The 26,570-nt window shown below is 50.4% G+C and overlaps 2 protein-coding genes across 2 annotated transcripts in view; one reads left to right on the top strand and one right to left on the bottom strand.

Moving 5' to 3' along the window:
• PPP2R2C (protein phosphatase 2 regulatory subunit Bgamma) overlaps nt 1-26,570 on the top strand; it is a 947,578-nt gene that overhangs the window by 584,889 nt on the left and 336,119 nt on the right. The window lies entirely within an intron of this gene.
• Nucleotides 17,276-18,651, bottom strand: BLOC1S4 (biogenesis of lysosomal organelles complex 1 subunit 4). Its single transcript, XM_025437943.3, has one exon. The coding sequence runs from the start codon at nt 18,634-18,636 to the stop codon at nt 17,908-17,910; it is 729 nt and encodes a 242-aa protein (XP_025293728.3). The 5' UTR covers nt 18,637-18,651; the 3' UTR covers nt 17,276-17,907.

Genomic DNA, 26,570 nt, shown 5'->3' with positions numbered 1-26,570 from the left:
ACTTTTTAAAAGTGGAATTTATGGGGAGGCTGGGTTGCTCAGTGGTTGAACGTCTGCCTTCGGCTCAGGGTGTGATCCCAGGGTCCCGGGATTGAGTCCCACAGTGGGCTCCCCGCAAGGAGCCTGCTTCTCTTTCTGCCTGTGTCTCTGCCTCTCTTTCTCTGTGTCTCTTATGAGTAAATAAATAAAAATCTTAAAAATAAATAAATAAAAAATAAAAGTGGAACTTATGACACAGAGTTTCTCTCATTATAAGCAAACTGTGACAATCTTCTTCATGTATATTTGTATGAGTAGCATGTTGGTATCATCTAATAAACACCTCCTCTGCCTGTGTTAGACCCTATAGATTCTCTGGATTCTCTGGCGTTTTATAGCTTTCCCATCTAGGTGAATCCCTCATCCTTCTCCCTAGACAGCTTATATACCCCAAGGAACAGAATCCTCTCATTCCCTCCTCAGGCAGCTCCTTCCATCTCTGTGTGGCTCTGCCCAATTTTGAAATGAAATTGGTCTTCTTGGGCTTCCACCACTGGCTCTCGAAAATGCGGAGCAAATCAAGTGAAGAAGGCAGCCCTGGTGGCTCAGCGGTTTAGCGCCGCCTTCAGCCGAGGGCGTGATCCTGGAGACCCGGGATCGAGTCCCACATCAGGCTCCCTGCATGGAGCCTGCTTCTCCCTCTGCCTGTGTCTCTGCCTCTCTCTCTCTCTCTGTGTGTCTCATGAATGAATAAATAAAATATTTAAAAAAAAATCAAGTGAGGAGTCTTCTTTGCATAAGCCCTGCTGAGCTTGCAGCCAGCTCCACATCCCCTTGGAGGGCTGACCTTGCAGCTCCCACACCACCCCCCACCTGAGTGGGCAGTTCCTTTCTTGGGACTCCACCCAAGTGGAGTTACCTCACCTCCCCCAGGGAGCCTTCCCATACCACTCCTTCCTGAGGAGCAGGTGGTCTGGCTCTTCTGTCCTCCTGCTCCCGTCCCTGCTCCAGGAAGCACATATTTCTTCACTCAGCAGCTTCAGCTCCATTTCTGTTCCCACTGGGTGTTGGATAAAAAGCTGTCATATAAATGAATGGAGGACAGGAATCCATAGAGCACCTGTATCTCGGACAAACTCTGTCACTGCGGGCACACCGTGTGCCGGATCTGGGCCCACTGCCCTGAGCTGTGTAGTGGACGCGGAATCAGCTATACACGTCCTGCACAACCAGGACTCACTCAGGTTGAGTGAGCACAACCTGCCCTGAGAAGGGGCCGCTCCAGCTGAGACCCCAAGGAGGACGATCCTCATGTGAAGGGGGCAGGCAGCAGAACTCCAGGAATAGTGGCTACAAAGATCTTGAGATGGAGCAAAACCAGGGTGACCCCCCCCCAAATTTATCAGAGGTCATGTGAAGGGCCCTAGCTTCTTCATTCAATCACTACTCACGGAGAGATGGTGTGCGCTGGCCCAGCGGTGGCTGTGGGTCCAGGTACCCCGGGTCAGGAAACTGGCCCCAGCACTGCCCCCAAAGGGCTTAGAGGCCAGTGGGGATGATCAGGTGATTAAAGATATACACATCAGGAAAGGCTTCCTGCCTGTGTGCCCTGACCTCATGAATTCGGTGATTGATCCATTGAATCATGGTTTCACGGACTCACAGGCTGATTTCTTAATACAGTGGATGGTTTGTTCATTCATTCATCTAACAAATCTTGATTGTGGCCTTCTGTGAACCAGGCTCTGTGCTGGGCTCTGGGGAATGGCCATGATCAAGAGATACAGCAACTTGACTCTTGAAGGATACCCTCTAGAGGGACAAGACAAATGCTACCGACATGGGGGTAAAAATCAAACCGGGCCCTGAGATAGAGCCGAGCATTCAGTTGGGGCCGATCCTGGTCCAGGGAGGACCCACTCACGCAGGCGCAGGTGTGAAGGAGAGGCAGGAGGCAACCCCCACAAGGATCAGAGGATCAGCCCGTGGAAAGGCCCAGCACCAGAGTGAGCTTGGCATGTTCGGGAAGCCCGCTCTCCAGGGCCGTCTGCCTGCTGAACATGTGTCTTGTCCACAACAAATCACCCCTTAATTTGAAGGGGCTGCCAATGAAGACGTGCCCCGCCTCCGGCCACACACGGTGCCTTCGTCTTCCTGCAAACCGGCAAAAGCAGCCTCCCCGGCTGGCACAGCCTCCTCCCGGGTAGGCCTGCGGAGCTGGCGGCTGTGTGGCAGGAGAACAGGGCCACATTGTGAGCTTTCCACAGGACGCCGTGGGCAAACAGAAGGGCGGGCAGGCTGGGCGCTCAGAAGCTCATTGAGCCCGCAATCGCCCGGCCAAGAGCGCAGCCAGGAAGAAACAGGTCTTTATTAAGGGAAGGCCCGGCACGGCCTGAAACGGGGGGCATGCCAAGCCCATCCATCTGCAACCTCTGTGAGGCTGGGCTGGGAGGGCGGCGGGGCCGGACGCGGAGCCACGAGCCCCAGAGAACCAGCAAGTCTACCTTTATGGTCTGCAGGCAGCTCGCCTCCCGGGGAGGGATTCACACATGGACGCACATCTTCCTTTCCTGCACTTCCCTCCCCTGGGACCGAAAACGTGTTTTGAATTCCCACGTGAAGGACGGTGGTCCGAGAATGATGCCATGTGAGCCTCCGTGCGCCTCGACATCTCAGCTCAATTGCTCTCCACGATCCCTAGGAATAGGTGCCCCTAGGAATCAACTGGGGCCAGAGCATACCAGTGACTTGGCCAGGGTCCGAGGAGTAAATAATGGAATAGGGATGGAACTGAGTCTGCCCAGCCCCAGGCCTGTGCATTTCACCATCGGTGTGTGTGTGTGTGTGTGTGTGTGTGTGTGTGTGTGTGTGTTGTCTGACCATTCCAGGGCCAATCCAGAAGCTTGACCTGATCGGGACACTCAGGGCGAGCTGGCTTTGGGAACAGCCAGGCTTACTTAGAGCAACTTTTGGGGAAATAAGCCCCAAGGTGCCCTCTGCCAATGCAGGAGTGCTCTTCAGGCTGTGGCATTTCTTTCATGGGATCAGGGCCTCAGGGAGCTGGGTCAGTCCCTGGACGGCTGGTGGGCAGGAAAAGTAGCAGAGGCCCAGAGACAAGGAAGGAGCAGTGGGGGGATACAGGCAGGGAAGTTCAGGGGCCTGCTGAACCTCTCTGCCCCACAGCAAGACCCACCTGCCTGGGGAAGGGGGGCCCAAGGTTTATGGGGCTATAACCTCCTCACCGCTCACCCACCTCCAACCAGAACCCTCCCAACTCTTCCTCCCCAGTGTGGTCCCCAGAGGATCTCAATCAAATCTGCTCCACCTCTCCCCTCCTTTAGGCTTCTCCGGGGACAGATTCCAAGGCTGCAGGACCTGCCCTGTCTCTGCCCTCACCCCCTGCCTCACCCGTCTTTGGACTTGGCCCGCTAACAGAGCTCTGCCAGCACACTGGGTTCACACCTCTGGGCCCTTGCCCCTGCGGTTACTCTGCTGGAATCCTTCCCCTGACTGCTCCTCTGGCAAGTTTTCTTTTTTTTTTTTTTTTTTTCTGGCAAGTTTTCTTTCTCTTTCTTTCTTTCTTTCTTTCTTTCTTTCTTTCTTTCTTTCTTCTTTCTTTCTTTCTTCTTTCTTTTCTTTCTTTCCTTCTTTCTTTCCTTCTTTCTTTCTTTCTTTCTTTCTCTTTCTTTCTTTCAATTTTATTTATTTATTCATGAGAGATAGAGATTCAGAGACAGAGAGAGGCAGAGACACAGGCAGAGACAGCAGCAGGCTCCATGTGGGGAGCCCGACCTGGGACTTGATCCCAGGTCTCCAGGGTCAGGCCCATGGGCTGAAGGTGGCGCTAAACCACTGAGCCACCCAGGCTGCCCTCTGGCAGGTGTTCTACCCTCTGCCAAGGCTCTGGGCCTCCAGCCCCTGTGCTTCCCCTGCCCAGCGCTTGTCACAGGGGGGTTGATAACTCATCCATCCCACTACCAGCCATTCCCCATTCAAGGGTAGGGTGGCGGGTCCCATTATTCTGGCTATGGGGCAAATTACCCAAAGACTTCCTGAAACAAAGATTTGTTAACAGATTCCAGGGGTGGGGGATTTGGGCTCATCTCTGCCCCACGTCATCTGGGGCCTCATCAAGAATCATCTGAGGGTTCATTCATGTGGGGCAGTTGATACTGGCTGTCCCCATGGGCGCCTCCCCATGTGGTCCTTCTGTGTCAGCTAATTTGGGCTTCCTCACAGCATGGCAGCCAGCTTCCCTCAGAGTGAGCATCCACGGAGATGGAGGCAAGTAGAGGGTGGACCCAAACGGAGAGACTGCTTGGTGGGAAATGTGTCTGGGGCACCATGTAAGGAGTGAGGGTAGGACCAGGGTTTATTTCAGGCGATTCAGGTGCCACCCAGTCCAGCAGCCCTGAGCCCAGTGCAAGACCAGCCGCCAGCTCTGGAGAAGTGACCAGAGGCTGGATGTCTGGGGACACATGGCCTGAGAACACGCACTGGCATCTGGGAAATGGAGTGATGGGTCCTGCCCCTCCTAGGGCATGTGGGCAGATTCTTGAACCTTGGCAGGTCCGGCAGAGTGGGATCAGTGCACATTGGTGTGGACTTGCCCTGTCATTCAGGTGACCCCCTGTTGGTGACACCCTTAAAGATCTCTGGGGTCACTGGTGGCAGCTTGGCACTGACTGGACTTACTTGCTGAGTGCTACAGGGTACCTGGATGTAACTTCCTCTGAGTTTTCCAAGGTGGCTATGCAGTGACTCCCATGGTCCCTGGGATGAAGGCCACAGTCTTTAAAGTGGCTTCAGAGGCCCCTCCTGCTCCCTGTCTTACACTAGCCTCAAAGAGTCAAGGCCCCAGAGGCTCCTGCTACCTAGTCAACCATCAACAGAGCAAGATGCCCATGCTCTGCAGGCTTGCAAGAGTCAGACCAACGGCCCACCTGCAGGTTCTTGCTCCTGTCTCATATTGGCCTTTAAAAAAAAAAAAGGTAAATTTTCATATGCTTAACTGATTTTTCACTAGTTCATTTTACAATGATGACTTCACTGTACTGTGTGCTCTCCAAATCCATCTCTGCTCTGTGTGTTTGCACATGCTGTTCCCTCTGCCTGGAGGGTGCTTCCTCTCCCATTTCTCTCTGGAAAGCTTTGACTCACCCTGTAATGTTTAGTTCAGCTATCACTCCCTCCAGGGAGCCATCCCAGACTACCTACCCCTACTCCAGACCTCACATAGAATGCCAAGATTTCTTCTTGTGATGACTAAGATGACTCTTCAGCACACTCTTCCTCAGCGTCCCTTGAAGTCAGGGCCTGGGTCTTACTGGCCAGTGTGCCCAGTGCACATTACACACCCCAAACAGTGTTTGTTGAATGAATCAGTAAAGGATGCGTTTTAAATGAAGCCATCTAGTCTGGTCCAATTTCCATCTCTACCACTTTCAGTCTATGTGATCTTGGATAGTTTTCTTGACTTCTTTGGGCCTCTCATCTCAAAGTCTGGGAGAGTCTGAAAGCTATGTGTGTCTGCCAGCAGTTGTCCATGTGTCTCCATCTAGCAGTGACTTTTTCTTTGTGGCTGTTCTCACCAGATACCGAGACTGGGAGAAATAGAAGAAAGCACGACATACAATGGGTAACCTGGGACGAAGAGCCAGCATGAGGGGTGGAGGGGGAGCATGTGCCACGGTGAGGGGCGAGGGGCATGGCCTTGAGTGGGTTTCCTCCCTCTGCCTGGCCTTGGTTTTCTCATATGTAACAAGATGGAGGTGAGCTGAAATTTGAAGCCACATAGGCTGGCCCCTGACCAGGCACTAGTGGCTTCACCCCCGCTACCTCCTTCTTCGCTCTCTGCCTTCTCAGGAGATCCAGCCACCCCTCCACCCCGCTGACACCTCCTATAGCCCCCACACTCCTGTCTTGGGATTGAGTGAAGTGTGTCTCACACACATGCACACACAGGCATGCATGTACACATATCTCCACCTGAGTGTGGTTTTCTGTACTCTCTCTTCATGTGAGGGTCATGTTCTCCAGTCACTGCCCCAGATTTATCCAGCCAAAGTCAAGACAAGTGACTAGGAAGTGGAATCCCCACAAATAAAATCCTTAACACCTGATACCAGAGACTTCCTTCCCTGTCTTCACTCCTAAACCTCACGGAGAGACACCAGGTGCCATGCCTGTTGCTGCCTCAGGGCCTTTGCAATTGTTGTTCCCTTGTGCATTAGCTGTTCTTCCCCTCATCACAGTCTGGCCGCCTCCCTCTCCTGGTTCAGGTCTCAGCATGGATGACACCTGCTACCAAAGATCCTCTCCATCCCAGGCCATCCTGGGAGTGGGAATGGGGAGTGTCCCACATGGGGAACGGGATGGCACAGTCGCAGGTGGGTGTGTGCTGGAGTGGCTTTCTGGGGCACACAGGGCATCTCTGCTCACAGCCAGATTAGAAGCGAATGACATCTCTGTGCTTCTGCTTCCCAACTGAAAGCTGGGTACTCACCCAGCAGGGCTGAGCAAGAGAATGTGAGCAGGGGGCACAGCACAAGGCCGAGTCTGCACTGACTGGGGCTGCAGAGACAGGTTGCCTGGGGCTCACGGCCCAGGGTCCTGCTGCCTGGAGCACAGCACTCAGGCTGTGGGAGCCAGGAAGCCAGGGGGTTCAGGAAATGGGTCGAGGCCTCTTCCCTAGATGGGAAGACAGACAGTGTCAAGAACAAAAGGAACAGCCCTGCAATGAGACCACCTAGGCTCATCTCAAGGACATTAGGCTGTGTGAACAAAGCCAGTCTCAGATTACATGCTGGATGATTCCATTTATATACCGCTCTTGAAATTTTAAAAATATATCTAGTCATACCGAGAGTGAGTGGGTCAGTGGTGGCCAGGGGTTGGAGTGGGGAAGGGGTGACCAGCAGGCAGAGAGCACAAGGGAGTTCTCTGGGAAGATGGAACAGATCTGTACCTGGGGCGGTGGTTACAGAGAACTAGGTACAAAGGGGAAAAGCGAGTGCCCCCAAGGGCAGGAGGAATCCGAATAAGGGCTGCAGTTCAGTTAGTGGATGGTGCCAACGTCAATTTCCTGGGTCGATCATTGCACAGCGGTTATGTAAGACGTGTCACCGAGGGGAGCTGGCTGAAGGGCACACGTGAGCTCCCTGAACTATTTTTGCAATCTCCATGCAAGCCTAAAACTATTTCAAAATAAAAAAGTGTTTTTTTAAAAAGATTTATTTATTTGACAGGGACAGAGAGAGAGAGAGAACACAAGCAGGGGGAGCGGCAGGCACAGGGGGAGGGAGAAACAGGATCCCCGCTGAGCAGGGAGCCTGACGTGGGGCTCCATCCCCAGACCCTGGGATCATGACCTGAGCTGAAGGCTCAACCGACTAAGTCCCCCAAGCACCCCTAAAGACAGCTTTAAAAATGAAAAACACTGAGACGACCTCATCTAATAACAGCAGAGTGCACATTCTTCTCAGGCTCCTGTGGAACATTTGCCGGAGCCACGTTATGTTTAAAAGAATGGCATCTGGGATCCCTGGGTGGCGCAGCGATTTAGCGCCTGCCTTTGGCCCAGAGCGCTATCCTGGAGACCCGGGATCGAATCCCACGTCGGGCTCCTGGTGCATGGAGCCTGCTTCTCCCTCTGCCTATGTCTCTGCCTCTCTCTCTCTCTCTCTCTGTGTGTGTGACTATCATAAATTAAAAAAAAAAAAAAAAGAAAGAAAAAGAATGGCATCGATGCAGTGTGTACTCTCAGACCACAGTGGAAGTAAGCTAGAAAATCTTAATGGAGAGATAGTTGAAAAACCCCAGATTCTTGGAGATCAAACAACAGTCTTCTCTTTTTTTTTTTTAAGATTTATTTATTTATTCATGAGATACAGACTGAGAGAAAGAGGCAGAGACACAGGCAAAGGGAGAAGCAGGCTCCTCGCAGGGAGCCCGACGTGGGATTCGATCCTGCATCCCAGGATCACGACCTGAGCCAAAGGCTGGCGCCCAACCACTGAGCCACCCAGGTGTCCCAAACAATAGTCTTCTCAACACAGGAGTAAAATAAGAAATCAAGAGGAACTTGAAAATATTTGAACTGGGTAAAACTAAAAACACAACTTATATAAATTGTAGCAAAAGCAGTTCTTAGAGGGAGGCTGGTACCATTCAACTCATAAATTAGAAAAGCAGAAAAATGGGGTGCGGGTAGCTCAGTCGGTTAAGCATCTGACTCTTGATTTTGGCCCAGGTCATGATCCCAAGGCACTGGGATTGAGCCCCACATCGTTGTCGGGTTCCTTGGTCAGCGGGGAGTCTGCTTCTCCCTCTTCCTCTGGCCACCCATCCCGCTCCTGCTCTCCCTGTCAAATAAATAAATAAGATCTTAAAAAGAAAAAAGGGGATCCCTGGGTGGCTCAGCGGTTTAGCGCCTGCCTTTGGCCCGGGGCGCGGTCCTGGAGTCTTGGGATCGAGTCCCACGTCAGGCTCCTGGCATGGAGCCTGCTTCTCCCTACTCCTGTGTTTCTGCCTCTCTCTCTCTCTCTATCATAAATAAATAAGTAAATAAATCTTAAAAAAAAAAAGATCTTAAAAAGAAAAAAGAAAAAAGAAGAATAGCAAATTTTTTAAAAAAGATTTTATTTATTTATTCATGAGAGACACAGAGAGAGAGGCAGAGACGCAGGCAGAGGGAGAAGCAGGCTCCATGCAAGGAGCCTGATGTGGGACTCAATCCGGGGACTCCAGGATCATGCCCTGGGCCAAAGGCAGGTGCCAAACCGCTGAGCCACCCAGGGATCCCCAAGAAGAGCAAATTCAATCCAAAATCGACAAAAGGAAACCCATCTACCCTGAGAAGGCCCTCCTCCAATCTCACTGGTCTTGCACAATGTATTAAGAATTTCCAGGGGCATGTTCCCCATGTGGCTGCAGTGGATATGGGGTTGTCCATGTGGGCAAGAGCTTCTCCACATGCCCTCCCGCCTACCGTCAGGAAGGCAGCCAGAGCAGCCAGCTGTTGCGACCATTGCCATGGCACACCGGGCTGAATCCGCCCAGGGGTGGTGGCTATAATTCAGTAACTCTGCCACTAAGAAATGGTGCCTGAGGCTCACACCCAGCACCCCTACTGGGGGGAAGGAAGGGTGGGCAGGAGGCTTGATGGTGAACCAAGAACACAGGGGGATGGGGTGCTGACTGCAATTCTCACTGCTGGAATGTTCTCCACCCCCTCGCCACCTTGCATTTGCTAAGATGGCCATTATAAACTAATAATTAGAAGGGTTGGTGAAGATGTGGGGAAATCGAAACCCTGTGCATTGTTGATGGGAGTGTAAAAGATGGTGCAAGCGCTGTGGAAAACAGTGTGGAGGCTCCTCAAAAAGTTAAAATTAGAACTATTGGGCAGCCTGGATTGCTCAGTGGTTTAGCACTGGCTTCAGCTCAGGGCGTGATCCTGGAGACCTGGGATCGAGTCCAGCTCAGGTTCCCCACAGGGAGCCTGCTTCTCCCTCTGCTTGTGTCTCTGCCCCTCTGTGTGTGTGTGTGTCTCTCATGAATAAATAAATAAAATCTTAAAAAAAAAATAGAACTGCCATAATGATCCAGCAATCTCACTCCTGGGTATTTACTGAAAAAAGTTGGAAGCAGGGTTTCAGAGAGATATTTATACCCCCACGTTCAAAGCAGTGTTATTCACAGCAGCCAAAAGGTGGAAGCAACCCAAGTGCCCATCAGCAGATGGATGGATGAACACAATGTAGTCCAGACACACAATGGGATATTATCCGATGTTGAACAGGAAGCACATTCTGACACCTGCTACCACATGGATGAACCTGGAAGACACTGTTCCCTGCAAAAGAACCCTGTCACAAAAAGACAAACACTGTAGCACTGCAGTCACATAAGGTGCTGAAAGCAGTCAGGTTCACAGAGGCAGAAAGCAGGTGGTAGGTGCCTGGGCTGGGTGGGGGGTGGGGGTGCGGATTAGTATTTCATGGGGACAGAGTGTGAATCTTGCAAGGACAGAATTTTAGGGATGGACAGTGGTGGCGGCTGCACAACAGCATGAATGTGCTAAACAGCACGCAACTGGACACACAAAAAATGGTTAAGATGGTAAATATATGTTACATGTTATTTTATCAGCAATTCTTTTCAAAAGAATAAAAACAATGATTGAACTAAAACAATCAATTAAGGGGACCCTGGGTGGTTCAGTCGGTGAGACAACTACCTTTGGGCTCAGGTCATGATCCTGGGGTCTTGAGATCAAGCCCAAGAGTCAGGCTCCCTGCTCGGCTGCTTCTCCCTCTCCCTCTGCTCCTCCCCCTGCTCATGCTCTCTCTCCCTCTGTCTCTCTCTCTCAATCAAATAAATAAATAAAATCTTGGGGACGCCTGGATGGCTCAGCATTTGAGCGTCTGCCTTCGGCTCGGGGCGTGATTCTGGATCCAGGGATCAAGTCCCACATCTGGCTCCCTGCATGGAGCCTGCTCCTCCCTCTGCCCGTGTCTCTGCCTCTGTGTGTGTGTGTGTGTGTCTCTCATGAATAAATAAATACAATCTTTAAAAAAAAAATAAAATCTTAAAAAAATAAATAAAGCAAGAAAGAAGACAAGAACACTTAGGTTTCCAACTTAACCATCTTGCAAAGCAGTAGTGCTGCTGGCACGGGGGACTCCGCTTGTGCCAGCTACTCTTAATTTCTGCCTCCCAGCCTGGGACCTCCCAGCCCTGGATCTCCCACCCAGCAGACTCTTCCCTCAGTGAGCAGAGTCCCAGGCAACAATATACTGTCACGAAAGCCCACCTGGGAGCAGTGACAGGGACTTTGTGTGTGTTGGGACAGCAGTCTGCCTTTTTCTCCCCTCCGAGAAAACTGCAATAGGTCTCCTGGTTTTGGCAGGACCGGGAACTGGATTCCGGGGGACATATGAGCTGCAGGCTCCTCCTTGCCCACCGCCTGCCCATCCTCCAGTGTGCGTCTTCCGTGCATCCCTCACACTGGGAGGGCCTGCTCTGGGCCAGCCCTTGGGCCGGGCACCCCGGACTCAGGGGCGCCCCAAGCCGACAAAGGCCAAGCTCCCGGCCCGCCGTAATGGGGAAACAGGCAGACAGACGGACAGGCGCATCAACAAAGGAGCCTGCTCATTCTGGGTGCAGAACAGACGCAGAGGACGGCAAACAGGGTGAGGGACGGGGCAGGGCCACTGTATGCCCCCCTGCCCCTGCCCCACACTGTATGTGCCCCCTGCCCACTGGCGGCTCCTAGCCCACCTCCCGCCACGCACCCCGGGCCAGAAGAGCAGCCTTGAGGTGTTGCCGCGGCCCCCCCACTGCGGGCCCCCCGGGAGGGACCGGGCCTGAGGGCTCTGATCCTGCAGCTTCCAGGGCCCACGGCCCGACCCGGGGTCGCAGCTGCGGAAGGCGGGGCGGGACCGGCCGCTTGCAGGGCGGCCTTTCTCGCTGCGGCGGCGCCCCCTGCCGGGAAGGCGCGGCTCCTGCAGCTCCCCAGCCAGCCTCCTGCGCGGTCCCGGTCCCGGTGCCGGTGCCGGTGCCGGTCCCGCAGGAGGGGCCTGGGCCGGGCCTGGGACGCGCCCGGGAGCTCCGGCCTCCAGCCTCCGCCTCCAGCCTCGGCCGGGCCCACCCGACGCCCCACGGGCTCGCCTCCCTCGGGGATGAAGACACAAAGGGGAATCTCTCATTCTAAGATGCATTCCCTTCCCTATGGCTGGAGCTAACCGTGGAGGTCCGCTTTGGAAAGGGATTTTTAACCTTTTGGCACATGAAGCAGTCTCTTCAGAAAGATAGTTCTGGGGGGCCCTAGGGGGCTCAGTTGAAGAGTCTGCCTTCGGCTGGGGTCATGACCCTGGGGTCCTGGGATCCAGTCCTGCATCAGCCTACCAGCTCAGTGGCGTCAGCTTCTCCCTCTCCCGCTTTCTCTGCTCATTTCTCTCTCAAATAAATGAATAAAAGAGAGAGAGAAAAAAAGAAAAGGTAGTTCTGGAAGTTCTCTATCAACATCCCTGGGGCACAATGGACAAGTGGCCCTCTTAGAGCGCCCAGGAAAGCTTGCACCAAATTAACAAATTCAATCCTGAGCCTACCTGAACCTGGGATTGGACCGAGTGGCCATCTGACCCGCTCACCTGCTGGCCCATCAGGCTCTTGAAGAAGAAAAATCAGGTCTTATTTTCCTTGGTGTCTTCAGTCCTCCTTGGGTGCTCCAGTTCCCAGAAGACACTTGACTGAATTACTGTATTCACCTTTCTGCCTCCTGATCCTTGTGGGGCACCCGGTTTTTGCCTGGCCATTGGTTCACTCTGGAGGCCTGAGGGATGTTACTGCTGTCAGTACAGCCTCCGGCAGCAGGCCTGATGGAGCCCACACCTGCCAGAGGGAGGGGGTGCAGACCATGCTCTCTCTCAGGATTGAGATTCTGGAGGGGTGTGAGCAAGGGGAGAGAGGAGGCCCAAGTCAAGGTCACTGCAGGGGTGGGAGCCAGATCCTGTAGGGTGTGGCAGGCCATAGAACAGAATTCAGATCTCATTCTAATGTCTCCAGAAGCCAATAGTAGGGGGCATCCCTGGGTGGTTCAGCGGTTTAGCGCCTGCCTTTGTCCTGTATCAGGCTCCCAGCATGCAGCCTGCTTCTCCCTCTGCCTCTCTCTGTTTCTCTCATGAATAAATAAAATCTTTTAAAAAAAGAGAGAAGCTAATGATGGTATTAGGCAATCTATCTGGCCTGTGGTTTTTTGTTTTTTAGATTTTATTTATTCATTCATGAAAAACAAAGAGAGAGAGAGAGGCAAAAACATAGAGGGAGAAGCATGTTCTCTGCAGAGCCTGATGCAGGACCCCATCCCAGGACCCCAGGATCACGCCCTGAGCAAAAGACAGACGCTCAGCCAGAGCCACCCAGGCATCCCTGGCCTGTGGTTTTTAAAGACACCTCTAGGGATCCCTGGGTGGCACAGTGGTTTGGCGCCTGCCTTTGGCCCAGGGCGCGATCCTGGAGACCCGGGATCGAATCCCACATCGGGCTCCCGGTGCATGGAGCCTGCTTCTCCCTCTGCCTGTGTCTCTGCCCCTCTCTCTCTCTCTCTCTCTCTGTGACTATCATAAATAAATACAAATTAAAAAAAATAAATAAAGACACCTCTGGCTGCTGCTTACTGTGTGCAGAGTGGCTTGGAGAGGGGTTGAGGGAAGCAGAAAACCACTTAAGAAGCTGCTGAGCAGCCCAGGTGAGATGGGTTAACTGTGGTATGGGCATTTGGTGCATTTGGGATGTGTTCTGGGTGGTCCTTGTAGTCATACTGATGAGTTGGATGTCAGTTCTATTTTTTTTTGAGAGAGAGAGAGCGCACATGCGCGAGCGCACAAGCAGGGGGAGGGGTAGAGGGAGCCGGAGAAGCAAACTCCCCGCTGAGCAGGGAGTGTGACACGGGCTCTATCCCAGGATGCTGGGATCATGACCTGAGTTGAAGGCAGACACTCAACCAACTGAGCCCCGTTAGCTCTATTAACAAATCATTTTAAGCTGAAGTCCTTAGAAGATACTGCTGTGTGAGAGTCCATGAAGTTTTGTTTCTGATAAAGAAGGCGGGTCTCGAAGCAGGTAAGACCTAAGGTGGCCTCCAGCTGTTTGTGACTGTCTGAGGTCTGAAGACAGCTGGTGACCTGGCTCTCTCTCTGCTGTCCTGAGCCCAGCTCTCTCATTTGCTTTCACCAGCAGTGGGGAAAAAAACCTAACCAACTAATGCTTTCCCATGTGCTGCTCCTTTTGAGGCAGCCAAAGTAGTTTAAAATCTTAAATTCAGACCATTATTAGTTTGCTCTCGTTAGGTCTTTTGTTTCAAGAAATACCTGTTTATAAGTTTTATTTGCACACACCCTGCACATTTGTCTACATGTGGTCTGTGGCTGCTTGTGTACCACGAGGGTGTAGTTGGGAGACTGTGGAGCCTTGTGGTTCTTTCCATCTGGCCATTTAGGGATGTGACTAGCCTGTCCTAGTTCATACAGTTAGCAAGTTCACACCAGACTGATTCTACGAGCTGCACTTTTTGTTTTGTTTTGGGAGACAGTGAGTGAACCCAGGTAGGGAGCTCAAAGCAGGGCTCGATCTCAGGACCCTGGGACCATGACCTAAGCTGAAGGCAGACATTTAATGGACTGAGCCATCCAGGGAATCCCTGGGTGGCTCAGCGGTTTAGTGCCTGCCTTTGGCCCAGGGTGCGATCCTGGAGTCCTGGGATCGAGTCCCACGTCAGGCTCCTGGCATACGGCCTGCTTCTCCCTCCTCCTGTGTCTCTGCCTCTCTATATGTCTATCATAAATAAATAAATCTTGCAAAAAAAAAAAAAAAAGGACTGAGCCATCCACTTTTCTATCTGCACTTTTCCATTTACAGTGAATGGATCCACCTCCTTACACATGGTCCAAGACTCGTTTCTCAAAGTTCTGGCTAGGAGGAAAAGAAGCCACAAGGTACTGACTAGCTCATTAGTACCGTTTCATGAATGTTCATAAACTGGCTCCCGGATGCCCGAGGCTGCCCTTGGACTAGGTGGAGGTCCTATGGACTCCCAGACACTCTAAGCAGAGCTGTGCTCTATAAGCAGGTGTGAGAGTGAAGAACAGATGGACTCCAGTGAGACTGATGGGATACCTCCTCTCGAGGTTTATTAAACCCCATCCTTGTTTATTCTTCTATTAAGTGGGGGAGCTCCAGACCCAGCAGTAGAGATGGGTCTGCTGGGGTCACCCATGATGAAAACTAGTGTCCCCCCCAAATTTTATTGACTTATTAGAGTGAGAATGACCTTCCTTAAATCTCCAGTTGGTCAGGGGTAGTGGAGGAAGGAGTCAGGAGGTCTGAGGGTAGCAGTGCCAGAGCAGAGGTGTGCCTGGCTCCCCCAACCCTGGTTCTTGAGACAAAGGAGCTTCATTTGTCCCACACTATGCAAACCAGCTTCGAGTGCCCCATTCCAAACAAGGCCCTGCACTCTCTATTTAGAACCCTCAAGAACAAGTGACCACAAGAGTTTTCAGAACCCAAGGCTGCTTAGAGATAAGCTGCACATGTAATCATGTAAGTTGTCATCTAAACCAGGGCTTTTTTTTTTTTTTTAAGTTTGTATTTGGAGTGCCTGGCTGGCCCAGTTGGTACAGCATGCAGCTCCTGATCTCGGGGTTGTGGGTTCATGCCATGTTGGGTGTAGAGATTACTTAAAAATAAAATCTTAAATAAAATATTTATTAATTTTAAAGATTTTATTATTTGTTCATGAGAGACACAGAGAGAAAGAGAGGCAGAGACACAGGCAGAGGGACAAGCAGGCTTCATGCAGGGAGCCCGACGTGGGACTGGATCCCAGTCTCCAGGATCAGGCCCTGGGCTGAAGGCGGCGCTAAACTGCTGAGCCACCTGGGTTGCCCCATAAGTTTATTTTTTAGTAATCTCTATATCCAACGTGGGGATCAAACTCACAACCCCAAGATTAAGAACTGCACACTCTTCCCACCAAGCCAGCGAGGTGCTTCCAGGGCTTGTTTTTTAAAGTATTGTCAGAAAATGATATGTGGGGATCCCTGGGTGGCGCAGCGGTTTGGTGCCTGCCTTTGGCCCAGGGCGCGATCCTGGAGACCTGGGATCGAATCCCATGTCGGGCTCCTGGTGCATGGAGCCTGCTTCTCCCTCTGCCTATGTCTCTGCCTCTCTCTCTCTCTGTGCGACTATCATAAATTAATAAAAATTAAAAAAAGAAAATTATATGTGATTAACTTTAAAAAATGTCAAGCTGAATTTCATTCTTTTACTGGTTATTATACTTTAATTTTCTCAACCCAATTTACTTTATAGGTAATAAAAGTAAATAAGTACTATATGTTCCTAAAATAAAGTGTTACTCTTTAAAGTGTTACTTGTGAACTTAATGCTTTCTGGAATTTAGAGTTTTTATTATGCAGAGATTAAATCTCAGCTTTAAAATTCTAATTTTTTCATAATCTGCCCTAATTACTACCTGCTTTTTAATATTAACCACAATTTTATTTTATTTTTAAAGATTTTGCTTATTTGACAGAGAGCATGAGCAGGGGCAGTGGCAGGCAGAGGGAGACAGAGAAGCAGAGTCCCCGCTGAGCACGGAGCCTAATATGGAACTCAATCCTAGGACCCTGGGGCCAGGACCTGAGCCCAAGGCAGGTGCTTAACCAGTTGAGCCACCCAGGGTGCCCCTTTTAAAGAGCATTTTAGCTGGGGCACCTGGTTGGCTCAGTGGCTGAGCGTCTGCCTTTGGCTCAGGTCATGATCTTGGGGCCTGGGATGGAGTCCTGCTTCAGGCTCCCTGCAGGGAGCCTGCTTCTCCCTCTGCCTATGTCTCTGCCTTCCTCTCTGTCTCTCATGAATAAATACAAATCTTAAAAAAAGAGAGATTGTCCTTTATAAAAAAGGCATTTTAGCAACATGGATATTAGATAAGAAAGCTATTTTCAGGGGCAGCCTGGGTGGCTCAGTGGTTTACCGCTACCTTCAGCCCTTCAGCCCAGGGCGTGATCCTGGAGACCTGGGATGGAGTCCCACATCGGGCTCCCTGCATGGAGCCTGCTTCTCCCTCTGCCTCTCTCTGTCTCTCTCATGAATGAATAAATAAAATATTTTAAAAAAAAGGAAAGCTATTTTCATATTCAGTGACGTCATAGGGATATGCTAATGACTTCCCAGTGATGGCCAGTATTAAATGTAACTTACATGTGCTTTCAGCTTCTAAATTCAGAGATTCTTTGTCATCAATGAGCTTCCTGAATAAACACTGTAAATGTGCGATATGGAAGGTCCATGAAAGCTAAGCAGATTGCATTATCGGATTTATCATGATGTACACAGCTAAGGGAGGCTATACCTGCCCTGTCAACCTCTGAGATCTTCGATAAATGACACAAAAACACCCTAAGCTGGGTGCATAGTTGAGGTCTACTGTCTGGGAGGACCAATGGAGAATACAGATTAAGATTCAAATCAAGACCAAGACCTGTTGTAACTGCAAGATTCTATGCTGTCGGGTGAAAAAGACAAAAATCCTAACACTGGTCATTCACACGTGTGATTTAACTATTCACTTTGAGAGGAAAGAAACATAAAATTCTGTGAAATAGTAGCTGAGCCTTTTCACATTTTTCACATCCTCAAGGAGGTACTCCCAAGCCACTTTTCCTTATCCCTAAAATCATGAACAACAGGTGGATTTTCAAACAAACAAACAAACAAAAAAGGGAATAAGTCCTTTTCAGAAGAAAAGCTTTTTCCGATAAAAGCTAGAATTTTTATTAATATTTAAGTTATAAGCCAAAATGTTAGCAACCACAGACGTTTGCCGTGGACAAATTAAGATTCTGAGGCCCCAGTGTCAAATTCAACTTCAGAATTAGCTGCAATAAATCAATACATCTTCTCAGAAAGTGTATGATCCTTCCGTTTACGACCCATGATGTGAAAAGCTTCATAGAACGTGAAATAACTTACCATCTACCCTGAAACTAAGCTACAGAAAATGGAATCGCCATTAGGATGGAAATAACAAGGCTCTGAAGCCCTCGGCAGTTCTTCTTAAGCGTATAAAATATAGAAACTCTGGAAAGGTGAACACTGTTGGTTGAGCTGTAAAACCCATAAAAAGAACGGTTGTGCCGCAGCGCCCCGATGAGCTGGTTCGTTCAGCTTCCCCGACGACCCCCCGACCAGGCAGGCCTCGTTTCGGCTCGGGAGACACGGAAAACCACATGCAATCACGCAGGCGGCGAGGCACGCGGGTATGCAACAGGCAGCCCCCCGCCGGCCTGCCACCAGCACGTCCCCGGGACTTAACGCCCGAGGGCGCTCTCGGGCAGCGCCCCCGACCGGCGCCGTCCCGCGGACTCAGACCTGAGGTCTCTCGCTGCAGCAGGGGAAGTGGTCTTCGGTCCGGAACAGGACGGGCGGTTCGTAGGCGCCCGGTTGGGGCCTGCCGGAGGACGCCTTGTGGAAGAAGGAGGGCACGGCGATCGTGTGCAGCAGCTTCCGGAAGGCGCTGGGGAAAGCGCCCAGCTCGGCCTCCGCCCGGGCCACCTGCTCCTCCATCCTGGCCACGCTGGCGCCGATCATCGCCACGAAGGCCTCCAGCCGGTCGATCTTGCTGTACACCTGCCGCATCTCCGTGGCCTTGGCGTAGATGCGAGGCACGCCCTCGCTGACCACGTGGGACGAGTCCCCGCGCAGCATGTCCAGCATGCCCACGAACTCGTCCACCCTGGTGAGCAGGTCCTCCAGGCTGGCGTCCAGGGCCTCGACCTCGGGCCGCGCCCCGGCTCCGGGAAGCAGGCAGGCGGCGTAGCCCGCGGCGGCGCGGCGCAGCAGCGGCAGGTCGCGGCCGGGCGCGCCCGGCTCGGGGCCCTCGTCCTCCCACGGCCCCGAAGCGCTGCTGTGGCTCTGGGACACGTTGCCGCTGTCCCCGCTCCAGGCAGCTCCCTGGAGCTCGGCCTCCTCCTCGCCCGGCCCCTCGCGCGGCGACGCCCGACCGGCGGGACCACCCTCCATGGCCGGCTTCGGCCGGGCCGCCCGCCCCGCTTCCGGGCCCGGCCGTTCTCCTTCCGGCCCCTCCGCACGCATGCGCGCGCCGCCCCCCGCCTGGGCTTCCGCTCGCGGACGCGCGCGCGCCCGTCTCTCTCCCCGCCCCTGGGCGCTCGTGCACGCGCAGCGCTCGCAGGCAGGACTGTAGAATGTGAAGAGGTGACAGGACTGTGGTGAGAGGCGCACATCCTCAGCGCATCTTTTTTTTCTTTTAAGATTTTATTTTTATTTATCCATGAGAGACACGGAGGGAGACGCAGAGACCTAGGCAGTGGGAGAAGCAGGCTCCTGTGGGAAGCCTGATGTGGGACTGGAAGCAGGACTCTGGGATGACGACCTGAGCTCAACCCCTGAGCCACCCAGGTGCCCCCTCAGTGCATCTTTTGCATATGTTCACACAATCCTGTAACCTCCACCCGGATCAAGATACAGAACATGTCCAAGACCCATGAAGAGCATCCTATTATCCCTAGTTTATTCTTGCTGCTTATATCGAAATGAAAGAGGAGAAAAATAAAAGTATGGTCCCTGAAACCTTGCTATTCTTGGTGACTTTAAGAGTTCTCAGCTTCTGGGACGCCTGGGTGGCTCAGCGGTTTAGGACCTGCCTTTAGCACAGGGTATGATCCTGGAGTCCCAGAATCGAGTCCCACGTCGGGCTCCCTGCGTGGAGCCTGCTTCTCCCTCTGCCTGTGTCTCTGCTTCTCTCTCTCTCTCTCTCATGAATAAATAAATAAAATCTTAAAAAAAAAAAAGAGTTCTCAGCTTCTTTCCATATTTTCCCCAACACTTGGTATTGTCAATATTTTCACTTTTAGGATGTATAGTGAGTACTATCTCATTGTGGTTTTGATTTGCATTTCCCTGTTGAATCGTGAACTTTAGTGCCTTTTTATATACTTACGGGCCCTGTGGATATTCTCTTCCGTGAAGTGCTGGCTCAAGTCTTGTCCATTTTTAAATTGAGCTATTTATCTTTTCCTTATTGACCTACAGAAGTTCTCAATACAGTTTGAATATGAGTCCTTTGTCATATATCTTCTCCCACTCTGTGGCTTTGCATTTTCATTCTCTTAAATGATGTCTTCCGATGAACATGTGAGAATTTTAAGAAATTCCAATTCATCAAACCAGGAACATCTGAAGAGTGAAAGAGGACACTCAGGATACAAGATATAAAATCTTGGGCAAACTATATCATGTAATTATTATGGACTATAAAGATTATAAGATGATCATGAAGGATCATATGTCCAATGCTTACCCTAGTGCAACAGGTGGTAATTGACACCCAGAGATATGTATTTGAGTTAACCAACTTGTCCAAGGCAAGTAATTGGAGGGGCTAGGACCTAATGCAGGATGTGTCTGACTCCAATACCTTTGGCATCAAATAACCTCTATTCACTGTCATAATAGTTATAATACCATCACCACTTACATCTACTGGTGCTTTGGCATTTGCAAAACACTTTCCTGCACATCATCTCACTTATGCATCTTCCCACTGACAGAGATTCAGGCTGGGATCACTGGTCTTTATGAGACTGGAAAATCAAAGCTCTGATGTGTGGCACTGTGCAAACAGCATCCCTCCAAAGTACTGCTATTATGGCACCAGTTGAACAAGCCTGGAAACAGACTCCATCTACTCCACAATGGCATACTCTCGGTGCTCAATAACTTTTTAAGTGAATATTGAAACAACATTTACTGGGCCCATGCTGTTTTGCAGGTCCTGTAGGTGGTGGGGACTGAGACCAGAACCTGTCCTCAAGGAACCTCCAGTAGGCAGAGGCTCCTACATTTTCAGAAAGGAGGCCTTCTCTCTAAAACATTCCCTAAGGCCCTACTTGTGTCCAGGCTGCCAGGAGGGGTTAAGGACAGAGCTGAATCGGAAGTGGTCCTTTATCGTAGGTTGCTCACAGTCTGATGAAGTTGATGCAGGCAGGCTGGATCCAAGGATCCACAGAGGGTGCCCTGCAAGACCAACTTTGCACAGGACAGAAATGAGATGTGAACCGGAGAAAGTAAAAACAGAGTTTATTGAATAGTGTGAGTGACATAATAGCAGACAGCATGTCTAGGAGACTCAGAAAGGAAAGGAGAATGATGAGCCTATATTGGAAAGAAGTCTAGTATACATGTTCCTTCAGGAATCCAGGGTAGGGCCCGATCAAAAGCAAGTGGCAGGTGAATAATAGGTGTAATTCTATAAATCATTGAAGGTAGGGGTTATCGATGCCAGCATCAGCTAAGATTTCTTCAAAACTAACGCCCTGGAACATGTTTGCGATCTGCCTCCTTGTAGATGTTATCAGGTGTTTGGGGGCTTAGGACAAAAGTTCAGAGAAAGATTAACTTTCTTGTTTCCCCTTTGAAGTGGGAACATAGCTTCTTTGGTTAATTCAGATGCAAAATATAGACCAAGAGTAACTGTGACGTAGCAGAGAAATTGCAGAAATAGAGCCTTTCTAAAATGGACTCCCTTCAGCTCCCCTACCTCAAAGGGAGATAAAAAAAACTACTGACTAGAACCACCCAAGGCATCTGGAGAAACATCCCCCCAGAACAAAAATCTGGGAGGAAGGGGTGGGGATTATAGAGAAAAGGCCAGGTAGGATCCCTGGTTTTTGACTAAGGGCCTGTCTCAGAAGAGGGAGCATGTGCTGTAGGTAAGGGCAGCGACTGGAGACCCAAAATAGCTCAGGTTCAAATTCTGACCTAAGCATGATTTTAGCCAGTTTTTCATCTAACAGGTTCATTGTGAGGTGAAATGAATTAATCTCAACATTTTTAAAAAAGATTTTAAAAGTTTATTCATTCATAAGAGACGGGAGGGTGGGGGGCAGAGACACAGGCAGAGGGAGAAGCAGGCACCTGCAGGGAGCCCCAAGCAGGACTCCATCCCAGCACCCTGGGATCACGACTTGAGCCAAAGGCCTATACTCAACCACTGAGCCACCCACGTGTTCCTAATCTAAGCACTTAGAGCAGTAAACATCAGCCCATCTTATTCAAATTCAAGGGAGGGAGAATTGCTTTCACTTAAAAAAAATAAATAAATAAAGGGGCGCCTGGGTGGCTCAATTGGTAGAGCGTCTGCCTTCAGCTCAGGTCATGATCCCAGGGTCCCGGGATGGAGCCCCATCGGGCACCCAGCTCCGCAGGGAGCGTGTTTCTCTCTCTCTCTCTGCCTGCCTCTCCGTCTGCTTGTGCTCTGTCTCTCTCTGTTGAATAAATAAATAAAATCTTTTTTTAAAAAAAGAGAAGCAGGCTCCCCGTGGGAGCCCGATGCAGGACTCCATCCCAGGACCCGGACATCACGATCCCTAGTTAACCAAATAAATAAATAAATCTTGTCCAAGGCATTTAAATAATAAATAAATAAATAAAATCTTTTTAAATAAAATAAAGAAAAAGAAAAAGCCTAGGGATGCCCTAGCGGAGGAGGTAATCAAAGCACTACCAGGCTCCCAAAGCCTGACTGGAGAAGGGAGGCAGGGCAGGGCGCGGGAAGCAGGTGGTGGAGGACGTGCGCGCGCCCGAGGCAGGGTCCCTCTGCGTGCGCGCACCTGCACACAGGAGTGGGCCCAGGTGTGGCCGTAAAGAGGCCGGGCCTTGTCGTGAAAGTGCCGCAAACACGCCCACCCCGGTGATGGCTGCAAGTACCCCCGCAGTGGCCCGAGTAAACAGCTTCCGCTTCCGGGGTGGTGGTCCTATTGTAGGGGTGAAGGCGAAGCCTCAGTCCTACTGTGTCATAAATTGGGCAGTGGGAGCAAAGTTGAGGTCAAGAGGAAAATGAGTGCGTGCTACCTTGGCTAGGTGTTCATGATTTTTGAGGCTTCCCCCAACCTCCGCTGGTCATTAGAGAAAAATTAGAATAACTTCAGGTTCGTCTTTGGAAAACTGAAAAGCCCCTTCCAAAGGGACAGCTGCTGGAGGTAGAGCCGCCTAGGCGCTAAGGAGGGTGGTGCTGGGGAGACCAAAGAAAATCTGGCCCATGGAGCAGAATAGGGGAGGGTGAGAACACAGGGAAAGAAACGGAGAAGTGTGAAGCTGTAGGCCTTTGCCGGAAATGCCCAGGTTCTTCTAGAAGACAGATGCGTCGGAGGACCTAGTCTGAAAGAAGTGACATTCTTGTGGGTAAGTTTTTTTTAGGTTTTTTTTTTTTTTTTTTTTTAAACACCACTCCAGAAATCTGAAACTCAGGGTCTTGATGGCAGATTTCTTCCAGTTGTGCTTTACCTTCACAGCTGATGGATTCTGGTCATCTGGTAGGGATGGGCTGCCCCCTCATGGATGCTGAAACAGCTTGTTGTTTACTCTGTTTTTTAATTCTGTCTTATTCTGTTAGTTTTTTTTTTTCTTTTTAAGATTTCATTACTTATTTATTTGAGAGAGGAGAGACAGAGATAGCACAACTGGGGAGGAGAGGAAGAAGCAGGCTGCCCACTGAGCAGGGAGCCCACTGAGGGCTCTATCCCAAGACCGTGAGATCATGACCTGAGCCAAAGGTGGACACTTCACCGACTGAGCCATCCAGGCACCCCTGTTTCTGTGGTTTTTAATCCACATGTAACAGTCTCCCTTAGGGCAGGAGAATTCGTCCCTTGGAAGCATAGTAAGTCAGTAAAAGACTGACTTGGAGCTTTTGCAGTGAAGCCAGATAGACTGTTCCTTGGTGTGGTACCACCCAGGAGAACAGGGGGCTCATGTTCCAAGTCCCAAACTGCCAATGGCTTACAAGTGAGGGTTTTTAAGGGCAAAATTTGGGGTGGGGGTCTGCTGACAAGGTGGACACAGTTGATGGATTGGAGGTAAAATCAAGTCGTGTTCACAGATGTTACTTAGTTATTCTGGTCCCATGGAGGTCAGTCTGTTTGCTCTCGAGAGACTTGGAATCTAAGAAATGTCTTTATTTCTTATGTTGGAGATTTTGGATTAAGTACATCTGGTAATTCTGTAGTTAGGATAGTGTTGATCAACTGCTTGTATGTGCATAAACTTGTGGGGTTGCATCCTTCACGTTCCTTTGAATGATCAGCAAGCATTCCAGCTCTTGGACCTGGGTCTGTGTGTTTCCTGGCCCGTCCAGCTGTGCCTGGGGACGATAAGACCTCTAATGTTTGTCCTTTGATCTGACCTAACAAGATGGGTGCTGGCATCAGCTGGTGACCCTGATGTGGGTTTAGATCGTCCAGTGTATTTGATTCCTGAAGAATAACTGTATGGGAAATACTCTCATAATGGAAATGGGGCTTAATGCAGAGTTGTTTCAGTGGCCACGTTCGTTCTTGTTACTTTGCTGTGTTCAAAATGTTGGGCGTGGCCAACATTGTGTTTTGCTGGTGCTATGTGACCTGATTGTCGTCTGGAACTTTGGGACATCTGTAGATGTGGGGCCAGAATCTTCTACCTGTGGAGGTGCCTGGAAGGCACTGCTTGGGTGTGGCTGGTGCCCAGTGTTGGGGTGAGACTGCTTTGGGGAGCACTGGGAAAAACTGGGAGGGAGGCAGTTGGAAGATGGTTGGGTGTGTATTTTGGAACTTTGATTCCTGTGAGACACAGGAATAGAGCTATGTCTTGTGGCATATCGTCTGGTGTATGTGGTATCACCCGTCAGGTGAGTTTATTTAGACAACATCGCTGGCCCCAAATAAAAGTTGGAATAGAGGGATCCCTGGGTGGCTCAATGGTTTAGCACCTGCCTTCAGCCCAGGGCGTGATCCTGGAGTCCCCGGGGTTGAGTCCCACATCGGGCTCCCTGCATGGAGCCTGCTTCTCCCTCTGCCTGTGTCTCTGCCTCTCTCTCTCTCTCTCTCTCTCTCTCTCTCTGTGTGTCTCTAATGAATGAATAAATATAATCTTTAAAAAAAAGTTGGAATAGAGAATGATGGGATACGCTTCACTGTCGGAATGCCCTCAGTTAACAAGGGTTTCGAGTATCAAATCAAACAGACCATCTACAAGTAGCCTGGGGACACTGGAGAGAAGAAGAGGCATCACCAGGACCCATAAAGTCCTTTCTAGTTTATCAGGATGGACCTGACCAAGATTTGAGATTGAAGTCAGACATGTGATAAATTAAGTGCTCATTCGCCTTGCAAAACAAAGATCTATAAAACACATTTAAAAAAATTGATTTTATTTATTCATTTTTTTATTTATTCATGAGAGACACACAGAGGCAGAGGCACAGGCAGAGGGAGAAGCAGACTCCATGCAGGGAGCCCAATGTGGGACTCCATCCCAGGACCCTGGGACCACACCCTGAGCAAAGGGAGACGCTCAACCACTGAGCCACGCAGATGTCCCAAAAACCTTTTTTTAAAAGGTGACGTTCAGATGACCAAGGCCCCTGTGTGGGTTAATAAATTTCCTTTGAAATGGACACGCTCCTTTCAGTGCTGCTGCCCATCCACATGTGGGACCAAGTTGCTTGAAGTTTGGGTTCTCTGTGAGCCTGGAACTGTGAGAGAATTGCTCATGGCAGCTGTCGTGGGGATAATATGACAAAACACTCAGCTCTCAGCAGAGATGCCTGGTCCCAGCCCCTGCCCCTCATCATGCTAGAAAGTGTGTTTAGTCTCTCAGGAGGCATAACGTGCTTTCTTTCCAGCCGAGGCCAGGGATGTGGGAGCAGGAGGAGGGACTCAGCACTATGTGGAAGGGACTGGAACTTGCCCTAGAATGCGCAGTACAACTTCTGAGAATAGAAGCCAGTGGGGGCATTAGAAGCTCAAGAACAATTGACCTGCAGCCCTGGGGGGGTTCATAGGGGCCTGTTGATGTGCACTGCAGGTTAGTTGCTCCATGATCTCTTAATTCCAGGAGTTGGCTGAAGAAGCACCTCTTTGGGATATTATGGACCTTGACTCAGGAAATTTAGTTATAAGTTGTGTCACTGATTTTTTTTTTTTAAGATTTTATTTATCTGCTGTGAGAGAGAAAGGGGGGGAGAGAGAATGAGTGGGGTCAGGGGTAGAGGGAGGAGCAGACTCCTGTGGCCAGGGAGCCTGATGCGAGACTCGATCGCAGGACCCTGGGATCATGACCTGAACCAAAGACCAGACACTACGCACTGAGCCACCTAGGCGTCTCATTCATTCATTCATTCATTCATTCAAAGATTTTATTTATTTATTCGAGAGAGAAAGAGAGAGAGAGAGAGAGAGAGAGGCAGAGACACAGGCAGAGGGAGAAGCAGGCTCCCTATGTGGAGCCCAATGCAGGACTCAATCCCAGGACCCCAGGATCATGCCCTGAGCTGAAGGCAGACTGAATTGCTGAGCCCCCCAGTGCCCCTCTAGGCGCCCCTTAGAAATAGATGCGTTGAGGGTGAAAAACTTGCTGCACTTGTGTGTGTGTGGTATATAGATGTACACAGTGTATGCATGTTTCCTCTTGATTAACTGACCACAGATTATATTTCTTCATTGGAGTACATTTCATCTCTTCATTATCCTAGGTCTTGATGCTAAGCCTCCTTCATGGTCAGAGCCCTAAGTCTTCCGAATCATTTTAAACCCTTGGCTGTAATGCAGAGCACTATAGTGACAGGCTGGTGGTCTTCATTCATGCTTGTGATGCAGAGTAACATAGAGGCATACAGGGCTTTGTGTGGATTTCCTATTTTAACTCATAAATTTTCCCCTAATTGGATTGCATGTCCGTGGAATTCAAACAACTTCTAAGTCAGCTAGAAAATTTGAATTGCCTTCTGTCAGCAGCTCTGAAATCATTTGTCATGGACGAGCCTGTCGTGCCCAAACTCTTTGCTCTGGAGTCTGAAATTCTGTGTTCTCTTCCAGAAGGCTTGGGAAATTCTCCAGCCACCACTTGCAGCAGCTGGCTTGTGATGCCTGAATCTTCACTCATGTTTTGTTGCGGTACTTCTCAGAGTTCTGTTTCTTCTGAGAACAGGTGATTATCCACTATCCACGTAGCTCACTAGGCCACCTTCAAGTTTC

This window comes from Canis lupus, chromosome 3 (genome assembly GCF_003254725.2).
Source record: "Canis lupus dingo isolate Sandy chromosome 3, ASM325472v2, whole genome shotgun sequence".
NCBI classification, from domain to species: domain Eukaryota; kingdom Metazoa; phylum Chordata; class Mammalia; order Carnivora; family Canidae; genus Canis; species Canis lupus.
This window is presented reverse-complemented; position numbering and strand designations above follow the sequence as displayed.

Coding starts and splice junctions, on each gene's coding strand:
- BLOC1S4 (XM_025437943.3), bottom strand. CDS start 18,636: ATGCGTGCGGAGGGGCCGGAAGGAGAACGGCCGGGCCCGGAAGCGGGG.